Below are 27,426 nucleotides of genomic sequence, written 5' to 3'. Positions count from 1 at the left end.
CCCTTCACACGGGAAGGGCCCATTAACGGCAAAAGACTCATTACGGTCTTCAAAACGATAACAATGGAGGAGAGCGCGGCTCTTTAGCATCTATCTGTCAAGAGCACCATTTAAGTGTCGCACATACACGCCCAGCGGCGGCCATTAGAACCGCCTGTTAATCAGCTCTATTTACCTCGCGTTCTGCTCTTGTACATTTAGGAGAAGAAGGAAAACTCGGCAGGTGTCTGATTCCGTGTTATGATCTTTTTGTTTGTTTGCTCCAACTCCCAGCGTCATGAGAGGAGCGATTACAAGACACTCTGCTGCAGATCGTGTGCAGTCATGTCTGAACCGCTGCTCAACGACTCAGTTCAGCTGGAAACAAGCATCGCGCTGGAGCACCAATTACACCAATTAACTCCAATTAGACTGGATCAAAACAAGCAAACTAACAGGTGATCCAGACAGGACTAATCACAGTTTAAGAGGAAATAGTTGCAAAACAAAGCGAAACAGAGACACCGAGTACTGAAAAACTCACTCGAAAATGCAACAGCCAAGAAAAAAAAAACACCATGTTGAAGAAATAGTTGGCCAAAAATGAAAAGTCTTTCATCATTTACTCACTTTCATGTCGTTCCAAACCTGTATGACTTACTTTCTTCTGTAGAACACAAACAACTGGTTGTTTTTCTCAATGGAACTGCATTGAATGGACACTAAACCAACACAAAAAAGATCCTAAAAGTATCCACATGGCTCATGAACCACATGTCTTGAATCCATACGACAGCTTTATATGAGGAAATTTACATTTATTTGCTACTAATCGTCCCAAATCATTCTGACCATTTTTTTTGTGAATTGCTGAAATGATTTGACTCAACAAACTGATTCATTCACAAAACAAACTTTGCTACATCTGGGGAGAATAATCATATTTTTTGTAAATAATGACTGGAATTGTGGAATGAATTCTTAATACAAAGATACTGAATGGCTACCGAATGAACCACTTTTATGATATGTTTATGGTGTTCTGAGTAGTTGTTAAAGACAGAAAGATTCAGGAAAACAGCATGAAAATAGTCCACAGAAGAAAGGAAACCAAACAGGTTTGTAACAAAGTGAGCGAGTTAAGGATTGTTAACACCAAGGACAATAACTATAACAATAACAATATAAATAACAATAACCAGTTGTACCAATAACGATAATAACACAGATCAATTATATTGTTAGCATTACTTTCAGTATGTTTTTCTTGCTTTTTTCCATCAGAATCCAAAAGCTTTAGCATTTAAAGCAGCAGATGGCATAACTGCAATGCATGATTATAATAAACTGAACTGAACTAGTTATCATTATAGGTATCTTTATAGTTATCGTTCTTGGTGTGAATGGGCCTTAAGTGATGACAGAATCAGAATTATTCTTGCAATAATAATTTCCCACAATCTCCCCCACCAAGCTTTTCTATATCATTACAAAACACAAAAACAAATCCCAGACTTGATTTAAATGATTTAATTGATCAACAAACCAACAGCAGGTCCCTTGATGAACACTTTCATCATCAGCATGCCTCTAGACCATGAAGCATCATGGGAGGAAAACAAAAATATTACAAACACCAACAATATTCCATGTCCTGTTATTTCCAGGCAGCTGAATCTTAGATATCTGTCCTTACTTTAAAACATAAGAGCAAAAATCAGCCTCAAATCCAGAAAGGAAGCTTCTAATCTACAGAGAGCAACAGAACAGAAGAGCTATGTTAAGATATCGCTGCTGGCAGGTTTGTACTGCATTTGGCTTCTAACCGACTGCTTCAGACTCTACGGAGTCTTCACACATCCAAACAAACCCAAACACATTCGTTCTTCTCCTTTTCCTCAAGAGACAGAGGGAGACACTTTGTTTTTATGCTACAACAATATCCTTCCTAAACGTGTTTATTTATAAGTATGCTACAGCCTGTATCACTATTAATTTTGCTCATACTTAGTGATAGTTCACCCCAAAAGGAATAAATTATTTTGAAGTACAACACTAGACCCCGTTGACTTATATTTAACTTTTTACATTTTATTATTATTTTTAATATTATATTTTTATTTTTTCATGTGTATACTTTTTCTGGAACTTTGGCAGCTAAATACTTGGAAGTTGCATTTTTATATTGGATATTATTATGATTTAAAAAAAAGGTTTCTTGTACTGTATAAATTTCCATTGAAGGTATAGTTAGAAGGGATTGTTCAAATATAAAAATTAAAAAATAAAATAAAATAAAAATAAAAAAACATATTTTGAGGAAAAGAGATATTTTTAAATAAATAAATAAACATAAATAAATACATAAATAAGTTCTGTACATAAAATGAATGTCATCCAATATTGTTTGGACCCCACTGACTTTATTTGCATGAAGAGGGGAAATAATAACTAGAGATTCTAATATTGTATTGGGATAGACTCTTTTAACCTGAATGTGTTAAAAACACCCCGAAAACTTTAGAAACCACACAGGAAGTGCTTCAGCATGAGTGAGTACCACTCTACTGAAAAGTCTTGTTAAATTTTCACTTGTGTTGTGTAAAAACCAAACGAACAAAAGAGACGAAACACTGCCGAACACTGAAACTTAAATTGTTCTCATAGCTGGGACTGAACGTTTCCACAGTTTGAGGATGAAAATCTCCCCCACACGTTAAATTATCCACAAGCGTTGACTTTGATCCGGGAGGGGGCCGCAATGGAAGCCGCTAAATTCTCAGCGCTACAGTTTTGGGTGCCCTCGTTTCAGGGCTGAATGTATTAAGGAATAGTGACACGATCAAGGCTGTTTTTCATACTGGTCTCGCTGATAAAGATGAAAGCGTTGAACCAGACGAATGCGTCCCGGCGAGATCCGCACAAACTTTTAACATACCAACTGCTGTGATGCTTCTGTAGAGCTTTTCAGTGAAAGCAGGAAATTGAGATGACAGGGGAAGTGAAGGAGGTGGAGAAAGATGGAAAAAGATGGGCTGGCCTCAAAAAACTGAAAGAGGAGCTCTCAAGGAAATGATGAGGACGCATATCTTTTAGCGCAGGTCACATTAGGTGATGTTTTCAATTTTGACTTCCTGCACAGTCCAGCGAGCAGCTCTAAATGTTGAAACTGAACACTTCGCTCTTCTAATATCAACCCATCAGTGATATTGAGGCCAAACGACCACTTGGAGCCTTTTTAACATGAATGAAACGAGAAACTAGATTGGTGAAGGTAATGAAAATGTAATAAAAGTAGAAATATAACTGGTCAAAATGCATGTAAGTATGTGACAGAACATAAAACGGAGAAAAACAGTCTGGAACAATGGTATTGGTTAAACAAAAACAAAAAAAAAAGATTGGTAAAACATATCACATTAGTCAAAATAAACGTTCTGAATGTCTTTGTATATATAATATAATATACAGTATATAAAATAAAATAAAAATCATACATATAGATAAAAAAACACTCTATTAGTAAGGATTACTGTATAAAACATATTACTATATAAACATTAATTAAATAAAAATAATAAAACAGCATAATTTATGATAAGAGAAGTTGATGCTGAAGGGAACTTTTAATTTTTTTCTTTTTTTTATTAAAGATAACAATATTACTATATAGTATTAATAAATACTATTATTAAAGATTACTATGTAAAATATCACAATAGCATATTGCAATAACAAAAAACACCCGTCACTGTCAACGTTTCCTTTTAAATTTTCACTGGTAGAAAAATCTTAACTAGCTTGTACCAGTAACATTAGTCATAGCTAAACATGGAATGTAAACTGGTGTAAACTGGTTCTTCATCAGCAGGGTTTTTCTGTTGCTGTGGATTGTATTGATTGCATAAGCTTGTTTAATCAAGCATAATCTTATCATAAAGTAACCACTCACCAGCCTGGTTGGTTGTGATGTCTATGGAGACGTGCTGGGCAGGATACGGGCTCTTGTTGGTGACGCCGTTGACCGCCTGGATCTCAAAGGTGTAGAGAGTGTGTGCCAGCAGGTTACTGATGAAGACTCTGGATTCGGTCAGTCCCAGCTGCCGGGGCTGAAACTCCACATTATCGTCACAATGAGAGCAGGAACGACGGTCTGCCTGGCATTTCTTACAAATAATATTATACACGACATCATCACGGCCGCCCGTCTCGCGTGGAGAGTGCCACTCCAGAGTCACGGAGGTCTCGTTCACAATGGAGATGACGTTTCTCGGTCCAGAAGGAACACCTGATGAGAAAGTATGAAGACACGTGAGATTCACTAAGCAAACTATGAAAACGATGCTGCTAAAGAAATGATAACAGCAAGGATAACATTTGCATTTGTCTAGGCTCTTTAAATTACATTACTGTAATTACAGTGCTGTAATTACAAGTCTTACAATGGCTTTTTATTAAATTACACTTTTTACACTTGAATAATAGAAAATGACTCTTTTTAGATTCATTTTTTGAGTTGAAAAACTAATGCCTTTAGAAGACATATAATTGCATGATATGCTTACCGCAGTGAAATAATTAAAGCATGAGGAAATGTATACAAGAATGAGAGCACTTTTCTTTCATGAGTAAATGAAAATCATTTTAGTATTTTCATTCTCCTCTTAAAGGAATAGTTCACCCTGAAATTAACTTCTGCTATAATTTAGTCAGCTTCATGTCACTGCAAACCCTTATGACTTTCTGTCCTCCACTGAACACAAAAGGTGAAATTTAAGAAAGGTGTACTGGTAATGCTTGTTCATGCGATTACAAAGAATGGAGACTGGAGCTTTCAAGCTTCAAAAAACAAACAAAAGCATAATGAAAAAATTATCCTATACAAGTTATAAACTGTAGCTAAATTTTCCAAGGTTTCTGAAGTCATATGATAGCTTTGTATGACAAACAGACTAAAATTTCAATCACCATTTTTAACTGATTAGCTACTTGGATGACTGAATCAAATAAAGTTGAACTGAAGAACAGAATGTGTTTGATTCGTGAGTGCATGGATCACTTGAACGGAATCAGCCGACTCTGAGAAGATCAGACTTGGGTGATTCACAAATCATTTTTGCTTCTCTCAAACTGCCAAGATTTATGAAAAAGGCCTAAATCTGGTCTGCATGAACCGCTTTTTAATCCACTTCTTTTGTGCTTCATGAAATAAATTAAATTCATAAAGGTTTGGAATGACATGATGGTAAGTAATTTCTTAAGGATCATGTGAGACTGAAGACTGGAGTAATGGCTGATGAAAATTCAGCTTTGCATCACAGAAATAAAATATATTTTAAAGTATATTAAAATAGAAAACCACTATTTTAAATTAAAATAATATTTCACAATATTGCTATTTTTTCTGTATTTGTGATCAAATAAATACCACCTTGAGCATAAAAGTTTTCTTAAAAAGCATTAAAAATCTTACTGATACCGAGTTTTTGAACCGTCTCTCAGCTATTAATGTTTCAATTCAGCTGTCAACAGCTGTTGATATTTGACAGTAAATCTTTTCCATGTGGTTAAAGTTCAAATACACATTTTCTACTCGACTTCTAGAAAGTCTTACAGAATGGAGCTGTGTTGTGCGTTTCCTTTAAGCTGCGGTCTCAGTCCCAGAGCAATGTGTAACTGTTTATAATTACCATGCAGAGTGGTGGCCCCCGAGCGGCCGTACATCAGCCCACTAACTCAACACGGAGAGCTGCTTTTCATCGCCAGTCAGAATAAGGGATAAAAACAAGGTTTTAGTAAAGACTCTTTATCTCAACCTCCTGGATTCATTCCCATACATTCGCTTTCCCACTACAGAGCTGCAGGGAAAAACCATATTGTGTTTCTGATAAAGCAATGACTTCCCCCAGCGTGCAGAACATCCGGCCAGGAACTGAGGATTTACAGATCACGGAAAGGTTGTGATGTTAACTATAGACCGCAACAGAACCAGACGAGAGCCAGGAAAAACTCTGGAATGAATATTCAGGTTTGATTTTCGTGAGCAGCCACTTCCAAGAGAGCATTTGAGTGAGTTCTCCTTGAAACATCAAACCTGGCCAGGAGACGTTCCAGCTCTTGAAGCAAGAGAAGAATGATTTCACTCAGACCGAGACACAATGAGCTATTGTGAAGGCAGGGCCTTGTGGGATAGATCAGGGGCTACTGGGACCCTAAACTGGGAGCGCCGATGACAGAACTGACCTCGAACTCTGGTGACCCTGATGATTAGCCAATCAGGAGGAGAAGGCTTAAACTTGAACAGAAGACTTCTGACAGCTACACACATACACACACAAATGTATATGTATGTGTATGTGTGTGTGTGTGTGTGTGTTTGTACTTGTTTATGCTACATTGTGGGGACCCACAAGTATAATAAAACCTGAAATCTATGAAATTTATGACATAGCCCCACGAGGTGAAAAATTATGAAAAATATTAAATGATGTTCATCTGAAAGTGTAACAGTGCAAACAGGTTTTCTGCAAGGGGTAGATTTAGGGTTAGGGTTGGGTTAGGGGATAAAAAAAATATCCTTTGGTCAGTATAAAAGTAATAGAAGTCTATGGAAAGTCCCCACAATCCACAGAAACAAACATGTGTGTGCGTATGAATGGATGGATGGATAGACAGATGTGTGGATATGACAGAGAGAACGATAGAACAGTAGATAGACCAACCGATAGATAGACAGACAGACAGATATATAGATAGATAGATAGATAGATAGATAGATAGATAGATAGATAGATAGATAGATAGATAGATAGATAGATAGATAGACAACAAAATTAAAGCTGACAAAATAAAATAAAGCTGACAAAACAAAAGTAAAATAACTAAAAAAAAAAAAAACTAATACATAAAGACAAAAAAGGTTTTCAAATTATGTCCCAAATTTGGGAGGTAGCAACAATGTCAAACCCCACAGAAAGTGGGGAGAAAAATAAAGCTGCTAATAAAATTTTATATTTGACTTCCTGATGTTAAAGGGTTAGTTCACCCAAAAATGAAAATTAGCCTGTGTTTTACTCACTGTTGAGGCATCCTAGGTGTATACCCATGCATTTTTGTAAGAATATCCATATTTCAAACGTAATAACTCCTTTTTTCTCACTTCCGCTGACTGTGGTAAGCGTTCAGGCGTATGACGTTGGCGTTGCGTGATTAGTGACAAACACGGAGAGAGAACAAAACAAAATGCTGCTCACAAATTAGAAGCACAAAATGAGGATTTGTAAAGATAAATGTCGGAGGATTTCGATATAAGCCAAGAGAAGACTGGTTTTCCTTTGCTAAAGCAAGGAAACTTTGCTTCCTTTATACAAACTCCTGTATACAAACTCGAGACTAGCATATCTCAGAGGCGCATCCGTCAGAAGGGCTTGCACATATAACAGTCAGCGGAAGTGAGAGAAAAGTGTTTATTACATTTGAAATAGAGATATCTTTCATACAAAAATGCATAGATTAGCTACAGGAGGCCTTTATTCATGCCCCGGAGCCATGTGAGGCACATTTTATTATGGATGCGCACACTTTATTTAACATCTCTTGAACTGTTGTACAAAAACACCCGCTGACTGCAATGATAGTACTTAGAAGTGCCAGGACAATTTTTAATACAACCCGTTCTGAAAGCAGAAAGTCATATAGGAGTCAGGATTATGGACGTGTCTGTGTGCGTTTTGCTCCCTGTGACCCAGTTTCTGTCTCCCCTTGATTGTTGATTTGATCCCAAGTGTGTCTTAGTTCCCTCGTTATCCTGAGTTTAAAAGTCCCAGTCCATCCGGTTCATGTTTGTCAGGTCTACTCGTTGTCTATGTGTGTTCTCCAAATTCCTTGTGTGGATTATTCTCCTGTGATTCCTGGAATTTAAAGCCTGTTATATGTTTACTCGTGCCTCCCGTGTTCTCCCTGAACAGCGTAGCGTGACAATAGACCCCTCGAGGGTGAGTGTAAAAAAGGCTAATTTTCATTTTTGGGTCAACTAACCCTTTAATGGTCAACATTTTCAAATTGTTCCATTCACTTTTTACACTGAAAAAAAAAAAAAGGAGAACAAAAATTCCTCAGTCGCAGGCTGTATTTTCTGCCCTATTCAGGAAACAGTGCCACAGATATTTTCAAAAGGTCCGTGAGGGTTCATAAAGCAGCAGCTCTTTCTGCTCTGTTAGCAGAGAGTGTTTCATTCAGACAGTGAGCTGGTCACTATCCAAACAGCGAGGCTTTGCTTACACCACAGTTAACACCCAAAGCACTGTTTGATTAGGTGCTACGGCAGCAAAGATGTCTTACTCACTATATCTCACAGTCAGGCTTAAGAAAGGCAGAGGGGGAAAAGGCAGAGAGCAAGAGATGGGAGGAGAAAAAGAGCAAGTGAAAAAAGAGGAGGTGGGCCATATCTGGAACTAGGCCAGAAGATGTGTGTGAAGAGAATGAGGCCATGAGATACAGCCAGCTCTAACACAATTAGCCGGTTCCCAGAGGAAATCCATACACACTAAGAGCAACTTCACTACATACACACACGCAAACAGCACTATAACTGACAGCATATGCACAACTGCACTCATACTGTATGTGTGTGTGCGTTCTCGAAGAAAGACCACTATTGCAGGACGACATTTTGCATATGATTATTCTGCATTAGAGAATGACACTTGCTGTTCTGTACCGAAGAGGTTGGCCCGGTTCTTACTACATATATTCAGCATCCTCCACAACTAAGCATTTAGAAATAGCCTGTAAAATAGGGAGTTGCCCCACTGTGATAAGCACTAATTTTGTGGGCCCGTTATCACAAATACCTGATTAGTATAATTCCTTTAGTGAACGGGGTGCTAAAACTACACAGACAGTGTGTGCAAATTAATCGCGCTATCAGTGGGTGCAGTCTTGATGAATTTCATTTTATATTGATATAAACTGGCATACTGTATAGTATATACAAACACAATTGCTCAAAAGTTTGTAGCCAAAACGTTTATGTGTAAAATTTTATGTTGAATCAAATTAAATATTTCTTTCTAAAGCTACGTTTTTAATGTCTATTTGACAGTTTTCTCGTTTAATACAATAATAGCTTTAAATTATTATAATTTTTTTTCTTCATACACGCGCGTGCACACACACGTAATTGCTGAAAATTCAGCTTTGCATTACAGGAATAAATTACATTTTACAATATTTTCAAATAGAAAATTTAGTTATTTTAAATTATTATATTGTTTTACAATATTGCTGTTTTTACTGTATTTGTGATTAAATAAATGCAGCCTTGGTGAGCATTTCCTTCAAAAATATTTTAAAAAATCTTAATAAACCCAAATGTTTAAATGGTAGTGTAAACTGGAGAATAAGTCAATGTAATGATTTATTTTATGGCACATTCATTCATTATATAAATATTAGGGCTGTCTAAGTTAATAGCGTGTTAACGCAAGTTCACTTTAAGGCACACATTTTATTAGCACGCGATTAACGCAGCGTGCATTTTCTGTTTGACCCGTGGCCTAGCCCGTAGTTGGAGAAATGGAGATGCACAGTGTTGCCAACTTAGTGACTTTTTTTCACCTCTTCTAGCCACAAATCTTTAGGGTTTACCCAAACCTAACCTTTAGTTTCTGAGACTCGCTGGTACTGCCGCGCGAGGTCTTGCTGTCCCAGCGTGCGCGCACACCTTTCTCTCTCTCTCTCGTTCAGCGAGCGGTGGAGAGGAGCAGCGCTTTCAGTTAAACACAGATATTATGTTGATTCTCTAATTTTACATGCAAGTATAGCCAAAATCACAGCACAGCAATTGTCATTATCTTATGTGTATTTGATTTCATCAGACGACGGCTCGATTATCAGGATTTTTGTGCAGATTATCATATTGAAAGGGAGAGCTGGTTATGTAGCCTAGTCTTAATGGGTCGCGTTTCAGTCACTATTTCATATTCATTCCGTTGTCTGACAACAGAAACAGTAAAATATAACAATGAAAACTGCTTTATTGAGAATTTAGCTGCATCAAAATACAGTATGTGGGCACAGAGAGGCAAACAAATCGAATAATAAATGTACATTTTGCATGTTCAGAAGAGGTAAGCTGCTCTGTCCTGCAAAAATGTAAACCGGTTTGTGTACGTAAATTGCTCAGTGCAAAAAAAGAGAAGTAATGGGAACCTGGTATTTATTTTTTTTAATGCGTCTAATAGACATGAACAAGTTCTTTTGAAAAACATCTATGACCTTTAAAACATGTCTAGTCTTCATGCTCTGTTGACTATGGTTTCAATAATAATAAACATACATTTGCATAAAGCATCCATATTTGTCCATGCCCATGTTGATTAGAGTATTAAAAACTTAAAGTATTAATTTAAGGTACATTTAGAACAAATAAAAATGTGATTAAGTTGTGATTAATCACGAGTTAACTCATGACAATCATGCGATTAATCGCTATTAAATATCTTAATCGATTGACAGCCCTAATAAATATACATTGGCAAATGTTGCTGTTTATTGTTTTGGTGAATTTAATTGATAACTTCTTGTTGAACAGTCTTTTTAATTATTTTTTTTTAAAATTGGCATTTCATTTTTCATCAATCTACATGACAAATTTGACTGAAGAGATTCCTCCATATATATATTAAAGTTTTCTAACATGCTGCCTTTGTTAATAAAATAGAGACACCATCGACTTCTTGCAGTTTCAAGCTCACACGCACACACTGCGTTTGCGACGCTCTCTACAAGATTAAAACCAAATCCTGTGAGTATCAAAGCGTCAGAGATGTGAGGATGAGCGAGCCAGACACACTGAGGACCAGTGACAGACATGAGGAGATTAATCTGGAAATGGACATGTGGATGATAAGGAATCGACTGGCTGCTGCTGCTGCTGCTGATGGATTTATTGCACATTTAACTCTCTCTCGCTCAGACACACTGGCAAGAGGCCAACCAGACGGCTGCTACAACTTCCTGTCTTGGACGATGAGGATAAATCGGTTTTGTTTTACAACACTTAAAACAAAATGCTACACAATATTTAGCATCACAAAAACTGTTTTCAATTTACATAATCCAAAGAATTGGGAGTATACACATGACACTGATTATATATTATAAACTTTGATACTTGTCATTTGAAAAGGATCTTTTATGTGGTAGTTAATAAATTGCTAGTTTTTGACTTTTGTATATTTACTATGTGTTGTAGCTCCCAAAACATAAGTTTAAATGTATTGTAGCCTGTATAATAAGCATGTTTATTAGTAAACGATAGAGAAACAAACTTTTATTTGCCCCTTCTTAAACTGTGAACTCATTTATAAGATAGGACTCAACAGATATGAAATGACATTAATGAGTGAAACAATACTAATGAGAAAGCTAACAGTGCACTACTGCACACTTGCTGAATATATGCTCTATTTATTATTCAGGAACTGAATCCACAACATTTGGAAATTAAAAATATGTACTTATAGTCAAACTTCAGCTAATTCAAAATCTGAGATAAGTCATGTGAACACAATCACACTGTCGGTCAACTGACTTCATGCACCCCCTTAAAATCACTACAATAAATGGCTCAGAAAAGTGAAGATAGGTCTGGGGAAAGCTCTAGCATCATTTGTTTGCAGACGCTTGACTTTTTAGGGCCTGTGTGTGTGTGTGTGTGTGTGCACATCTGTTTATGTGTGCATGATGGTTTGTGGCACTGTGCGACACGCGGGCTGCAGAAGAAAGCATGCGGGAGTGTGTGTTGTGTGTGTACACAGGCTTAAGCTCATAGCAGAATCACAGCGAGTCAGACGTCGCTGGCAGAGGATTAACGGCAGCAAAGCAATTACACTGCTTTACAGTCCTGTTCACCGCACCTGTACACACAACACTGACTCCTGCAGGTCAACCGTCTCTCTGTATGTGCGCGTGTGTGTGTCTACTGGCTCAGAGAAACCACCTTAGTGCTTTTATATATCTAAGTGTGTGTGTGTGTGTGTGTGTGTGCGCATAGGTGTGATTCACATGAACATGAATCTACACTCTTAAAAATAAAGGTTCCAAAAGTGGGTTTTTGCAGTGACTCCATAGAAGAACCATTTTGTGGTTTCCTTAACCACTGAACAGTTCCTAAAATAACTTCTTTTTTTTCTTCTTACACTGCAATTTTTTTCTTATTTAGCATTTACTCCAGAAGAAAAATGACTTGAAATATTACAGCTTGTTTTCTGAAATTTGTTTATCAAAATTAAGTGTGTTTAGAAAAAGTAAGTGTCATCATTTACTCACCCTCACATTGTTCAAAAGCTGACTTTCTTTCTTCTGTTGACCACAAACAAATATATTTTGAAGAATGTGTGTAACCACACAGTTGCTGGTGACCACTGACTTCCACAGTATGGAGAAAAAAACAAATAAATACATAGACAAATATATAAAATACTAAGATGGCTACCACCAACTGTTACTTAAGTCATTTTGCTTTTCAATTACATTTATCTTAATGTTTAGACATTTGTACTGGAAAACAAAGCAAAAACTAACTGAGAAATACTACGTAAGAAAATCTGTTTTATTTATTTTTAATTTTTTTGCGGTGCAATATGAAGAATACTTTACAGATCTAAAGACTTGTTTACTCTATAAAGAACCTTGTTTTTGATGGAAAGGTTCCATAGATGTTAAATGTTCTTTATGGAACCATAAATGCTAATAAATAACCTTAATTTTCTAAGAGTGCATGCTAGATTCAGTTTGCTGTTGAAAATACAATAATGCAGCTAATTATAAAAATAAACTACATAATATCTCTAACCATAAAACCCACTAAAAAGCATTATTTATTTCATGAATTTGTTTACAATTGAGTATGTCCCATGACACCCCTAAAGCCAGGATTTTATCAGATTCAGCTAACTTTTGCAACAATTTTGCACCAAAGGAATAGCTAAATAAACCCACAATCAAACACAGTAGCCAGCGTTCCATATAAGCCTAGACATATTAGTTGCATCGAATCCAGACTGGTCTCTCTTGGCCAGCCAATTCTCAGATAACAAGTTCTGCTCTTGTTTGGCCAAACGAAACTGCTAAATCCAAGAAAGAATGTTTCATCCACACACATACAGTACACACACATATTCTTATATGAGGACAAGCAATAGACTTTTATTGTTTTTATATAAAACTAATTATAATGTCAACAGACTACCCCTTACCCACATCCCCACTGTTCCTCTAAAAAAGATCTGCATGTTTAGAAAAAAACAATAATATTAAATAAACAGACAACAAAAATAACAACAATAATAATAATAATAATGATAATAATAATAATAGTTATTATTATTATTATTATTAAAGATTGTTGCCTGTTTTTTTTTTTTTTTTTTTTTTATAAATACGTTTTAAACAAACAAGCATTTTTTATTTATCAGATTTCCAATGGAGGATGCTTTTGGGCAATCCCAAATAAAGCTTTTATTAGTTTTAGCTCACTTTTGAGGACAATTTTCTTCTCAAAGTACAGCCAAGAAAACTTCCACATACTTCTACGGCAACCAGCGTTCCGTGTAAACCTAGACGCATTAGCTGCATCGAACCCAGACTTGTCGCCAACCAAGCCCCAGATAACAAGTTCTGCTCTTGCTCGGCCAGTCGAAACAGCTAAATCCAAGAGAGAATGCACTATCTACACGCGCACACAAACGCCAGAACAGAGCTGGTCGCCACATAGCTCCTGGAAAATTAATCTTGAGAATTGTGCTGTCCGGCTTCCTCCAATTAACCAGTGAGCTGTCAGCCATCAACACACAACTCACACAATAACTCACACACTCCCAGCAGACATTTCTGAGGAAATAATTTAAGTTCTGATGGAGGCTTGAGGCGATTCAGACCAGTCCCGCAGAGAGAACCACGAGCCCCCAGAGAGAGAGAGAAAGGAGTACAGTGAGTCCAAGACTGAGACAGCCGTCCACTCAACCCCCTGAGGAGCTGAAAGAAGGGACAAAAAGTGCTAGAAATGGAAGAGATGGTGTTTTCTTCTCACTGAGGTTGAGATGATGTCATTCGGTACATGACAGATTCCTGTGAAGTCTTTCTCTCAGCAATCCATCAGCATGCTAATCAGACTGGTTTTCCTTGTTATATATATATATATATATATATATATATATATATATATATATATATATATATTAAGTCTCCTATAACTGCTAGACACTCCGTAAGCAATTTCAAGCAGCATTACATAGAGCAATAGTCATTTTGAATAATTTTCTCACTGCCTGAGACACTAAAATGACCAGGTGCTAGCACAGGCCTTCCTCAGAGCAGGTGTTGGGCTAAATCGCAAATTGCCATCTGTATATGTTTCACTGAACGCCATTTTAGACTCTAAATGGTGAATTAAAATGCTGAGAGGGCTTTCAAATACAACGTGCGCCACCTCGGCAGCTCTTCAGGACAGCAAACTCAAAAAGCCACTTTTATAGTGCTGCCACATAGTCCTTCGATTCAGCATTAAGGTACGAGAGACCATGTAATGTTGTATATACAGTCACAAATAATGCAACTGTAGAGCTTTAATACTATAATTAATATAGAGAATATTTTTCAAATGCCTATTGATTTATAGTGACTACACTAAAACATAATTTTTTGAAGTTGTGGAAAAATAAATAAATTTAATATAGTTTGTTTTGTTTGTTTTTGTTTTTTTAATAAAAAATGCTATATTATTTAGATATATATATACATACACACAGGTGCTGGTCATATAATTAGAATATCATCAAAAAGTTGATTTATTTCACTAATTCCATTCAAAAAGTGAAACTTGTATATTATATTCATTCTAGGGGTGTCCCCGACTAAGGATTTTCATAGTCGAATCGGAATTTTCGAATCATGCCGATAGTCGACTGATAGTCGAATCATATGTTTGGGGGCGGGGCAAAATACATTACCAAGAGTCAAGTCAGACATTCAACAGTCATAAATACACAAGGAAAATGTGTAACGGACGCCCATATACAAAACGTATTTACATTTGAGTTTCAATTAATGACCATCCCTAAAGAAAAAATTCCGGTTATCTCTTGTTCTTTGAAACCACATTAATGGGGAAGACTGCTGACTTGGCAATGATCCAGAAGATGAACATTGATGCCCTTCACAAAGAGGGTAAATCACAGAGGGTCATTACTGAAAGGTGTGGCTGTTTACAGAGTGCTGTATCAAAGCATATTAAATGCAAAGTTGACTGGAAGGAAGAATTTGGGTAGGAAAAGGTGCACAAGCAACAGGGATGACCGCAAGCTTGAGAATACTGTCAAGCAAAGCTGATTCAAACACTTGTGAGAGCTTCACAAGGAGTGGACTGAAGCTGGAGTCAGTGCATCAAGAGTCACCACGCTCAGACGTCTTCAGGAAAAGGGCTACCAAGCCACTTCTGAACCAGAGACAACGTCAGAAGCATCTTAACTGGGCTGTGGAGAAAAAGAACTGACTGTTGCTCAGTGGTCCAAAGTCCTCTTTTCAGATGAAAGTCAATTTTGCATTTCATTTGGAAATCAAGGTCCCAGAGTCTGGAGGAAGAGTGGGGAGGCACAGAATCCATGTTGCTTGAAGTTCAGTGTGAAGTTTCCACAGTCTGTGATGATTTGGGCTGCCATGTCATCTGCTGGTGTTGGTTCACTGTGTTTTCTGAAGTCCACAGTCAACGCAGCCATCTACCAGGAGATTTTAGAGCACTTCATGCTTCCTGCTGCTGACCAACTTTATGGAGATGCAGATTTCATTTTCCAACAGCACTTGGCACCTGCACACAGTGCCAAAGCAATCAGTATCTGGTTTAAGCACCATGGTATCCCTGTTCTTAATTGGCCAGCAAACTCGCCTGACCTTAACCCCATAGAAAATCGATGTGGTATTGTGAAGAGGAAGATGCGATATGCCAGACCCAACAATGCAGAAGAGCTGAAGGCCACTATCAGAGCAACCTGGGCTCTCATAACACCTGAGCAGTGCCACAGACTGATCGACTCCATGCCACGCCGCATTGCTGCAGTAATTCAGGCAAAAGGAGCCCCAACTAAGTACTGAGTGCTGTACATGCTCATACTTTTCATGTTCATACTTTTCAGTTGGCCAAGATTTCTAAAAATCCTTTCTTTGTATTGGTCTTAAGTAATATTCTAATTTTCTGTGATACTGAATTTGGGATTTTCCTTAGTTGTCAGTTATAATCATCAAAATTAAAAGAAATAAACATTTGAAATATATCAGTCTGTGTGTAATGAATGAATATAATATACAAGTTTCACTTTTGAATGGAATTAGTGAAATAAATCAACTTTTGATGATATTCTAATTATATGACCAGCACCTGTATATATGTATGTATATATGTATGTATATATATATATATATATATATATATATATATATATATATATTACCAGCAAAATGTATCGGTGTATAATAATCTATATATATCATATATATATCAAAATAATATAGCATTATTCATTAAAAACAAAACAAACAAACAAGAAAAAAAAAAAAACATTTGTAAGAACTGTGACTGAAAGTATTTAGCATTAAGCTCCAATAATGTGATTTGCATAAATATTTTACAATTAATTCTGAGAGAGATAAAGATTCCAAAAATAAATATTCCAGATTGTAACTCAGGTAAATAATGAGTAAACAAGTAATGACCCAGCAGCATTTAAAAAAAAATAGGAATGAAAATATTTCAGCATGTTCAAAGTTTTTGGAAACAAATAAACATATTAATGCAGGTGCCCAAGAATAAACTTTCTCTGGGGCACTGAATTTCTGACTGAAGATTTGGGAAAACTATTGCTCAAATTATACATGAGAAATGTAATGTTAATTGCAGCGCTTTAGGTAAGTGTGTGTGTGTGTGTGTGTGTGTGTGTGTGCGTGTAAACAGCAGTCTTGTAAGCCTCACAGCCTCTTAGTAATGGATTCAATTTGTTACATGTGAAACAAAAACAGAATGATTTCCTCATGAATGTGAATAAAGAGACAAATACTGTAAGAAAGACATGTATGTAAATCCAAGTAATGCAACTAACTATGCGACTGCTTGAATGGGCATGATGTGTCTGGTCAGGTCAGCTCATAAGATCTCATTAGCAGGCTCGGTTTGGTTTGCAACTTTCTGTCGGTGCAGACCTGTGCTCACAAACTGCTTCTGAAACGATGTTATGACCTGACCACTTCAGTTTAATGCTAATGATAATGACAATAACAGTAATATGATGATGATTATAATGACTCACTTGTGCAGGGCATGTCTGGCTGCTCTCCGTCTGCTCTGTAGTAGCCATTCCTGCAGACGCAGATAGTGGCGGCTTCAGATGTGGACCTGCTGTTGGACGGACACTGAAGACACAAACCCGTCCCTTGACTGGACTTGAATGTTCCTGGAGGACAAGCTAAAGAGAAAGAGAAAGCTCGTGTTAGCAAGCCATTTTGTTAACCTCTTGAATTACACCTCATGGCTTCAAACAAACATCTTCAAAATCACAATTTGGAGACCAATTTCATCTGGAATAGTTGCAGCCCTTACGGTTGAACTTGTAGATGAACTTGGCTTTCCTGTTACAGAGAGCTGCAAAATACAATAATAAAACCTTCTTTCTTGGCCAGTGAATCTCATAACATTGTGTTTAATGGATCTGTACAAGAGCAGAACATCTTTCCTTAACATGGTGACTACTGGAACAACATTATAAGTTTCAGGTGTGAGAAACCCATGATGCTCCTATATAACCTTGGGATACACCACGCTATTGTTTTGCAATGCATTGCTAACACTTTGTCTGAAGGAGTCAGTGTCAGTTTACTTCAGACAAAAACTTTGTTCATGAGAGTAAAGCGTGTTTTTGTTCTCATGTTCAGCAAGGTGAGACATTTCCTGTTTGCGAGGCCTGTTTCAAGAGAAATGAAACGGAGCAAAGGAGCTCCCAAGATACGTCAGCCAACCTTATGTCAGCAAACGCAAAGAAAAAGGCAAAGATTGTTTTCTGATTAGACTTGGAGTCACAAGACGCTCCCCTGACTGTTTCTTTTTTTTTTTTTCACGGTTTACAGAGTCAAGGGGGGCGCGTTTTGCATTTGTGTTTTCTATGTAAACATCTCAGGCATGACACAACAACACAAGTAGTTCAACTTCAAAAAAATAAAATAAAAAACTCATCTCTAGACTTCCAGTCCATTCCACTGCCCTTTATCTCCAGTTTTTGCTTAAACATGCCCGCTTAGATTTTAAGCCAAATGGATTTTACATACAAAATGTTTTATGTAAGAAAAGTTGCATGGTCATTTTGTGCATGCCATACCAAAAACGTTACTTTAAGCACATTTAACAAAGCTTGATGGTTAAGCTTGAGAATAAGCACATCAGCATCCAAAACACACCGTATGAGGGTGAAATATTAGGGTCACGCTGGTCTTTCCGTTCAGAGATTCTGAATTACAGCAGAAGGTGGTGAATAAATTCTGCTTGCTTTTCCAGCCCAGGTTTATCTCTCTGAATAAAGAGCTGAGGTGATTCCTGTACTCGTTTATCATTAATTCTGCAGCTATACAAGATGGACACTTTCTGCTGGGTCAGCTGCATGAACGCAGAGATCAGGACTCTGTGTTTCTCTGATGTGATCTGATGAACTGATGAAACACAGTGTTCTACTGCTGACACAGACAAAGAAAATAGAGGCACATTTCATATTGATCCTAAATGAGTAATATGCCACACTATTGCTTTGCTCTGAAGTTTTTAAGGTTACTCTTGCACCAAACTGTTATTTAGAATTAAAATGTTTTGCTACTGTACCTTTAAGAGTTTTAGAACAATCTAGAGACTGTTTCAACACAATATCCAAACATTTGTACATAATACAACCCCTTTAGGTAGCTAAAACCTTTCGTTTTGCTTTGCAGAACATTGAGATCAGCGGACAATGTTTTTTGCGTTCTCGACCAAGAAATATATCATGTCAGCACTTAATACCTTGATTAACTGGCATTATGCCGGTGACAGACGGGATGGACCTGGATGGACCTCTTCCCATTTAGCTCTGATATTTACATACCATGCATATGCATCAAGCTCATGAATATGAATTACGGGGCAAACAAGAGCTATATGGGGAATTTAAGATGTGGGTGTGATTGCCGCACTTATCAATTTACATATAAAGATGGATGAATGAAGGAATGGCAGAAATTAATAAATGGAGGTGTGAGAGAGCGAGGGAGTGTGTCTCTCCTTTAATGAGAGAGGACAGGATAATTCATCCCCCCCTCCATCCATATGAAGGAGTGTGACCTGCGCCGCGTGTGAAATCAAACCTCTGTTCCTGAATATCTGCAGCCTTTGAAAAAATTAATTAGATGCTATACAGCTCATTAAAAGTTTAGAGGGTCGGGTCCACTTTATTACTCTGTTCTTTTATCTATCCATCTACTCACCCGCGGACTTATTCATTTAGTCGTTTCATAAATAAAGGGCGGAGAGAAGATTAGACATATAGGGACAGATAGAGGAAGGGAGAGAAGAAGAGAATTGAAGAAAAGAGTAAGAGTAAGAGTAAGAGGAAAGGAAAGGAAAGGAAAGGAAAGGAAAGGAAAGGAAAGGAAAGGAAGAGGAAGAGGAAGAGGAAGAGGAAGAGGAAGAGGAAGAGGAAGAGGAAAGGAAGATGAAGATGAAGATGAGAGGAAAGGAAGTGGAATTGGAAGAAGAGGAAAGGAAAGGAAAGGAAAGGAAAGGAAAGGAAAGGAAAGGAAAGGAAAGGAAAGGAAAGGAAAGGAAAGGAAAGGAAAGGAAAGGAAAGGAAAGGAAAGGAAAGGAAGAGGAATTAGAAGAAGAAAGAAGAGGAAGAGGAAGAGGAAAGGAAAGGAAGAGGAATTGGAAGAAGAAAGATGAGAAAGAAGAAGAAGAAAGAAGAGGAAAGGAAAGGAAAGGAAGAGGAAAGGAAGATGAATTGGAAGAAAAAAGAAGAGGAAGAGGAAAGGAAGATAGAAAAGAAAAGAAAAGAAAAGAAAAGAAAAGAAAAGAAAAGAAAAGAACAAAGTGATTAGAGGGATACACATATAACAGGAACATTTGGTGCGGAGCCCTGTCACACACACACACACACGCAGCAGAATGTGTGAAGGTGTGGGAGTTTGACGGACAGCTTCTGACCCGGCCCATATGACACACACACAATCACACTCCACTGCCTCACTCATCCCGCACAACGCCACATTCTCAGTTACGAAACAAGCACTGCTTGTCACCACGACAACAAGCACCGAAGCCACGACCTCTGACACCTGCGGCCCACTCACACTCGCCAAAACAACAGACGGGAAACTCCTGTACGTGGATCCTCATGCCAGAAAAAGAAATATCCCAAATTAAACTGCATCTCATAAAATAATTTGCTATAAAACAAAACAATAGCACATTTGCAGTAAAACACTTACAATGAAGTCAATGGAGCGATCATACCAAATGAAAAGAAAGATCACTTAATTATTCATTATTTTAAATAATTCTGTAAAAATAATTTAATAAAATAATTTAAATAAAAAATAATTTCTCATTTTATATTTATTATTCCACTACCATTAAAAATTCTCTTATGCTCAACAAGGCTGCATTTATTTGATTAAAAAAAACAAAAACCAGAAATACTATAAAATATTATTACAATTTAAAGTAACTTTGTTCTATCTTAATATATTTTAAAATGTAATGTATTTCTGTGATGCCAAGCTGAATTCTCAGCATCGTTACTCCAGTCTTCAGTGTCACAAGATCCTTCAGAAATCATTCTAATATGCTAATCTGGTGCTCAAGAAATAATATACAGTAATCAATGTTGAAAACCATTGTGCTGCTTAATATTTATGTGGAAACTATGATACTTTTTTTCCCCAGGATTCTTTGATGAATAAATATAAATCTTTCATATCAAATTACTGCATCCCAACTGAATACAAGTATTCATCTCTTTCAAAAAATAGTGTATATAATCTGTAAAGTTGTTTAAATCACTCTTCTGTCGTGGGACTATTTTTGCTTTTTTTGGCATACTATATTAACAGGGAAGTGCAAATATCCAAATATTGGTTATAAATGCAATCTTTAACAGCTTACAATATGATTGTCATATACTTCAACTTCTCTAGCAATTCAAACTATTACTTCTAATTTGAAGTATAGTATGCTTTCAGAATACCACAGAGCAGGGAATAGGGAAGTACACAAATGTGATTCCATTGGACTTCCATTGTAAGTGTAACTGTAAAAGCGTGATGTGTGTTTGAAATTATTTTACCAGAACATGAGACAGGTTTTAAATTTAGAAGTACGAGGCCTCATTTTACAAGAGCGTTCATTTTAGTAGATTATTGTGTTTGCTGAACCGTCAAACTTGCAGACTCTGGAACGCTGAAAGTGGACCAACATCTGTTGTTAAATACCTGTAGCTGAAAGACACCCCCTGAGGGCGAGCGCTCAAACACAACACACACAACAGCCCAGTGCCTGGCTTCAGGCTTCTGCTGTGGTTTGTCTGAGAAGACCTCCATCTCTGTAGCTGCAGGCGAAGCCTGAGGAGACAACCATGTGATCGAAGCCTAAAAATCGACCACACCAAACAGGCAGTCTGCACATACAGACGCATACCAACAGCTTCACAACAACTTGAGTTATGACATCTCAGATCTTTCATGGACTGTTAACAGTTTACATTGCAAAGAGACCAAACTTGTTTTACCTGACAGAACAATCACAAACATCGTCATACCGTACAAACACATTACTTTGTAATGCACATATAAATCTCACAAGCTACTTCGCTCTCCCCAAAGGTCAAAATACAAGCTTTTGTTGTTTGCTTTTGTTTAGTTAAATTGAGTTGTTTATATAAGTTGTTAAGGTTTAAAGTTGCTACAATTTTCAGGTTGTGGCTAATATTATAGTATAAATAGTATAAATAAAAACTAAAAATGTGCACAAATTAGAACGATAGATAGACAGACAGACAGATAGATAGATAGATAGATAGATAGATAGATAGATAGATAGATCATCATAGGTAGAATGCAAAACTTGTACTTCACAGTCTTGTATAGTGTCTAAAAAAATAATTGTACAAAAATATAAATAAAATACAGAAATTATTTATGACTAAAACTAAAAATTAAAGGGGCAGTAAAAAGTAAGTAAGTAAATAAATAAATAAATAAAAACCACAGTAAATGTGTTGCATGAACGTAACGGTGCTGTGAGACTGTGTATCGTCCCTTAGGCTGCTGTTTACAGTTTAAGCTACTGTTTAATATGGAGCGTCTAGAGCTGAATCAGCTACTGTGAACGACTCACAGTCAACGTGAGAGAGTGTGTGCACGCAAACGCAGTTAAAAATGCGTCTTTATGCCTTTGAAGCACATTCTTAAATCACACACACATAAATAAAACACACTCCCACACGAACCTGCATGTCCACTGGCTTTCTGACACTGCAAAATGCTATTCTCACTGCGACATTTTCCGCTAATTGTCTCGCGCCTGTTGAGCATGACATGAATTAATTCAGGGCCCTTTCTCTCGGTCCCAGGCGCTACAAGGGTCAACTCGGCAAAGAAACGATGACGGAGAGGAACCGAGGACAAGAAACGAGGGAGCGAGGCGTGAAAAAAAAAGCAACGAACAACAAAAGATAGCAAAAAAAAGCACCCGGAATCTGCCGTGGGACTGGGTTTTAATTTGGCATTAACGCTGCAAACTTTTTCTAATTGACCTTGCGCATTAGGAGCACGTGGCTCTGGTGTTAAGCGCATTAATTAGCGCGGGGACATCTCTCCGCAGCATTCCGTCAAAGCAGACACAGAAAGAAAAAAAATCCAGCCAGCTTTTCTGTTCAATCTCAGCCGTGGCGAGAGAAGCCATGTTGCTGAAAGCTGAGATCAGCTGGCACAAAGCCCAGCTCGCAGGCGGACTCATTCAGGCCGGGCTGGGAGGAACGGGCGTTTATTCCTCAAAAGAGCAATAAAGCCATTACAGCGAGCAGGGAAAAGAAACATCGCTCATGCATGGCTGCTGAAACATCAGTCAATAGAGCAGGTTTTGGATTGAGCATGTTTATATGTACTCTTGTGTAGACAGGGACTTTAGCAGTATGAAGCTGGTTTACATAGCAGTTTAGAATCACCCACTTTGACAGAAAGAATATGTAAAACAATCCAGCGCAATTTGATTTCTTACAAAAGCAAAGTGGACAGCAAAGGATATCTTCTCGGTTTGAGTGTAAATGTCAAACAAAACTCTTTATGAGACAGTTTACTCAAAAATTACAAACTGTTTCAAACCTGTATAAGTTTCTTTGTTTTGTTGAACAAAAAAGAAGATATTTTGAAGAATGTTGGTAACCAAATCGTTTTGGCAACAACTGACTTTGAGACATTTCCCTAAATTATTAGGGAGCTTATTTTGTGTTCCACAGAAGAAATAAAGTCAAACCGGTTTGGAACAATATGAGGTTAATTGATGAGTAAATGATGACCAAATTTTTGGGAGAACTATCCCTTATTATGTCTTTCAATAACCATGCATGATTTATCAGTAATTTTCTTTTCTTTTTTATATTAGTAAATATTGAATATTTAATTGTATATTCAAATTTTCTCCATTTTTAATATATTTCATTATTGCTATAATATATTTTAAAATTAATTTTATATTTTTATTTAGTATTTTTAAATGATTTTATTTATTTATTTATTATTTTGTGTGTGTGTGTGTGTGTGTGTGTGTGTGTTGTAGAGTTTTCTTACATTTATTTATACAATTATATTAGCCATCATTATTATTATTTATATAATTCATTAGCCATAACCTGAATTTGTATTTTTTTTTTTTCACCCAAAAATGGAGCGTGTCTACTTTTGAAGATTTGCACATATATACATCATCAGAAACTGAACTGTTTTTAAAAATGTTAGAACTTTTTCAATCTGAAAAAAAGAGCCGATTTTCCAGATTAAGTTTTAACATTGCCATTTTTGTTTTTTTTGCATGGGGAAAAAAAATAAATACCAGCTACAACAAATAAAAATAATGAGTAATGTTTAATTTTACTATCTATACCTTCTGTTATATACTAAGGCATAAGACTTTTAATGTCTTTTAAACTATATTACATTCACAAAACATACATCAAAAGGCGATAATGCAAGATTTCTGATCAGTCACTGAATAGATTACCTGCATCCTAACTGCCAAAATCTGCATCAAACCAGCATATCAGATCGCTCCCTGATGCTTTGCGAAGGCTCTTGCCATTTTTGTGTGAAATATGCATCAGACGATCCGCGAACGGTTCGTAGGCGAGTCGTCTGAAGCTGAGACAACTGCTTAGTCAGAGTCCATCGGTGTTAGCTTTATCACCCAGCGATTCCCACACAAATTTCACTAGCCTCTCACAAACAACAAACAAACAAACCAAAGCAAAAGACTTAACCAAAACCCTCTGATCTCAGCCTCACAGAAAACAACCCTCTTTCTTCCTTGAAGTGATGTTTTAATGAGTCCAATTTGAAGTTCAAGGAAACCGTTTGAGTTTTATTGCCTTACAGCCTGTGTAAGTAAAAGGCAATACAACTGCTATGTCTAGATTATAGTTCCGCGATTGTGCTCTCGCACACGTACGTTATTAAAAGCGTGAGACTGCACTTCATACGCCGTAATTGAAAATGGAAATGAATTCTAAAGGAAATAAGCTACATGAGTTTGCATATTCATGTAATAGGGGGTGTAAGGTCGGGGAGGGCAAAGAACATCATGGCCTTTTCCACAGCCGTTTTGATTAACTTCGGTTGAAGGAATATCAAATATCTCACAACACAAGCACTTTACAAAGTGAGTCGCATCCACAGGCAAAACGTTTAGCCTTGCGGGAAATTCTTCATCTGTAATGTTAATGAAAATCATGATCTGCATACATTTGGCCATAAAGAGGGATGGAAGATAAGCTAAATTAAATCTGCAGCTATCAGATGGAGCAGACAGAGCGAGATAGAGAAAGACTGCTGTTGAAGTCAAAAAGGCCGTTCACACCAACAGCGATTACATCGTTCGAGGTCTCTGTACTGTATCGCAATGTGGACTACATTGTCTGCGCTCCCATCGGTAGACGCTGAACTCCGCTCAATGGTGCTGCGTTGCAAACCTCAAAATGAAAGACTTTTGGTAGCTTCATCAATGTGAACGCCTGCGGGCCTATCACAACCGCCTCTAGTGTAAACATTGCATTAGAATAAAATGGGCTTCAAAGAGCCTTGACCTGACAACAGACACGTTATTTGACTCAAATATACATAATAACAACACACACACACACATTTATTTGTGTGGTCTTGGATTGATTTTTTACAATATAATTAAATGACATTCATACATTTTAAGTGTGTCTTCAGCATCCAGATCATTTTTGTATGGCTAACATTTCACTGGGATAACTGAAATCTTTTTTTTTTTTTCCATCCTTGCAACTATACAGAACGTCATTGTGAACTGAATTTTGCCATTCTGTATTTTTCTTTTATTGACAAGTGCTGAAAAAAAGCAAACAGCAGAAAATGAGTGCCTCTTGTAAGATGAACCTTGAATTCAATGTCTATTTTTTCACTCTCTTTCGTGGAACTTGTGGTGGTATCATAAACTTCTATCTATCTATCTATCTATCTATCTATCTATCTATCTATCTATCTATCTATCTATCTATCTATCTATCTATCTATCTATCGTGTGTGTGTGTGTGTGTGTGTGTGTGTATTTGTGTGTTTCTGACTTGCTCTCATTACCTCAGTTTGTTGCTCATGAGAGACAGGGCCTGTCATCAGACACACTCAGGGTCAAAGGTCGTAACCTCTGCTGACTATGAGGCTTGGATGTGACAGTGCCCTTTAAGAGACCACTAATCTGTGTCAGCTTTTCACACAACAGCCTCAGTGTGTGTGTGTGTGTGTGTGTCTGTGTCTGTGTGTGTGTGTGTGTGTGTGAGAGAGAGACAAACAGCCTTAGAGTGCATTTTTGCTCATCTTTGTGCAAAATTGCAAGCTAGTGTGTGTGTGTGTGTGTGTGACCACTCTTGTGTATTTTCATTCTTACCACAGTGTGACAGTGATGTATGGAGCTGACCAGACCAAAGTGAGTTTCACCGTCACAGGCAGAGAGAATGGATTACTGCGAGTGTGCGTGATCAGATGTGAGGAGCCGTCATTACCTCTGCCTGACTTAAAATCCCTTTTCTCAGAATCTAAGCTCTGGTCTAGAGCCGTCATCGCTGCACAGATGCATGTCATTTAATGCACTTCATTTGTTTCCAAACATGCCCTGATGAAAACACGCAAACCACAATCTCAAAGTCTAAATCATCCATTCCATCTGTCAGAGAGTAAAAGCATTAGGCTGCAGCGTGCTTTATATGAACTGACAAGAGCAAATAACTGAACATCCATTCCTTCAAAACCACACACGCACTCAAGCAAAGATCTCGTTTTGCTACAAATGACATGTGAAATTATATTTGGAAAGTAAACAGCTTTTCTCTTATTTTCCATCTGGTTTGCAGTAAAATATTTGAGGGTCCTTAAAAACAGTTTTCAGAGAAAATACCTAGAATTGTGTTCCTGACATAAACCCCCAAAAAGTACTTAGTTTAAGCATAACCCCCCACGTGTGAAGTGTGCACGTGTGTTTGTACCGTACATGTTGTGACTCACAGGACCTGATTGAAAACCTGACAGCCCTCAGCAGGCTGTTGCCACGACAACGCCACAGCTCTCAACTCACTGGCCTCTCCTAACAGTAAGCACTAACAGTTTCACACTTGAAAAAGTCTTCTTGATGACTGAATCCTCTGACACGGTCACTGAAATGCCTCTATTCTGTATTTTCCATTTCATTTTGAGATTAGGATGGACAGAGAGTGAGATATTAGTATTCTAAAGGCCTCCATTGGCAGAGTTGAGAGTTGGCAGGGTGCGACACAGAGCCTGGCAGCACGTTGCTTCATAGAGCGCTCTGACATGAACTCTCTCTCCCTCCAAATTACTCCCTCTCTCTCGGTACTTGAACTCATATATACATGCATTTCAAAAGTATTAAATACACTCTTGTGATAAAAGATAAAATACTATAAAAGTATATTCCAGGTTAAACAAAATCTAAGGTCCAATCACCAGCATTTTGTGGCATAAAGTTGACTCCAAGAAGTCTTTAAAAAAAAAAGGTAAATAAATAAATACATAAATAAAATCTGAGATGTAATTTAGTCATTATTATTATTGTTGTTGTTGTTGTTATTGTTA

The 27,426-nt window shown here is 37.2% G+C and overlaps 1 protein-coding gene across 1 annotated transcript in view; it reads right to left on the bottom strand.

Moving 5' to 3' along the window:
* LOC131520354 (ephrin type-B receptor 1-B) overlaps positions 1–27,426 on the bottom strand; it is a 289,163-nt gene that overhangs the window by 71,475 nt on the left and 190,262 nt on the right. Inside the window, 2 exon segments of the mRNA XM_058744534.1 lie at positions 3,932–4,267; positions 17,340–17,495. Coding sequence (XP_058600517.1) covers positions 3,932–4,267; positions 17,340–17,495 — 492 coding nt within the window.

Source organism: Onychostoma macrolepis, chromosome 02 (genome assembly GCF_012432095.1).
Source record: "Onychostoma macrolepis isolate SWU-2019 chromosome 02, ASM1243209v1, whole genome shotgun sequence".
In the NCBI taxonomy this organism is placed as follows: domain Eukaryota; kingdom Metazoa; phylum Chordata; class Actinopteri; order Cypriniformes; family Cyprinidae; genus Onychostoma; species Onychostoma macrolepis.
Note: the sequence above shows the minus strand (reverse complement) of the source record. Positions and strands in the feature narration are given on the sequence as shown.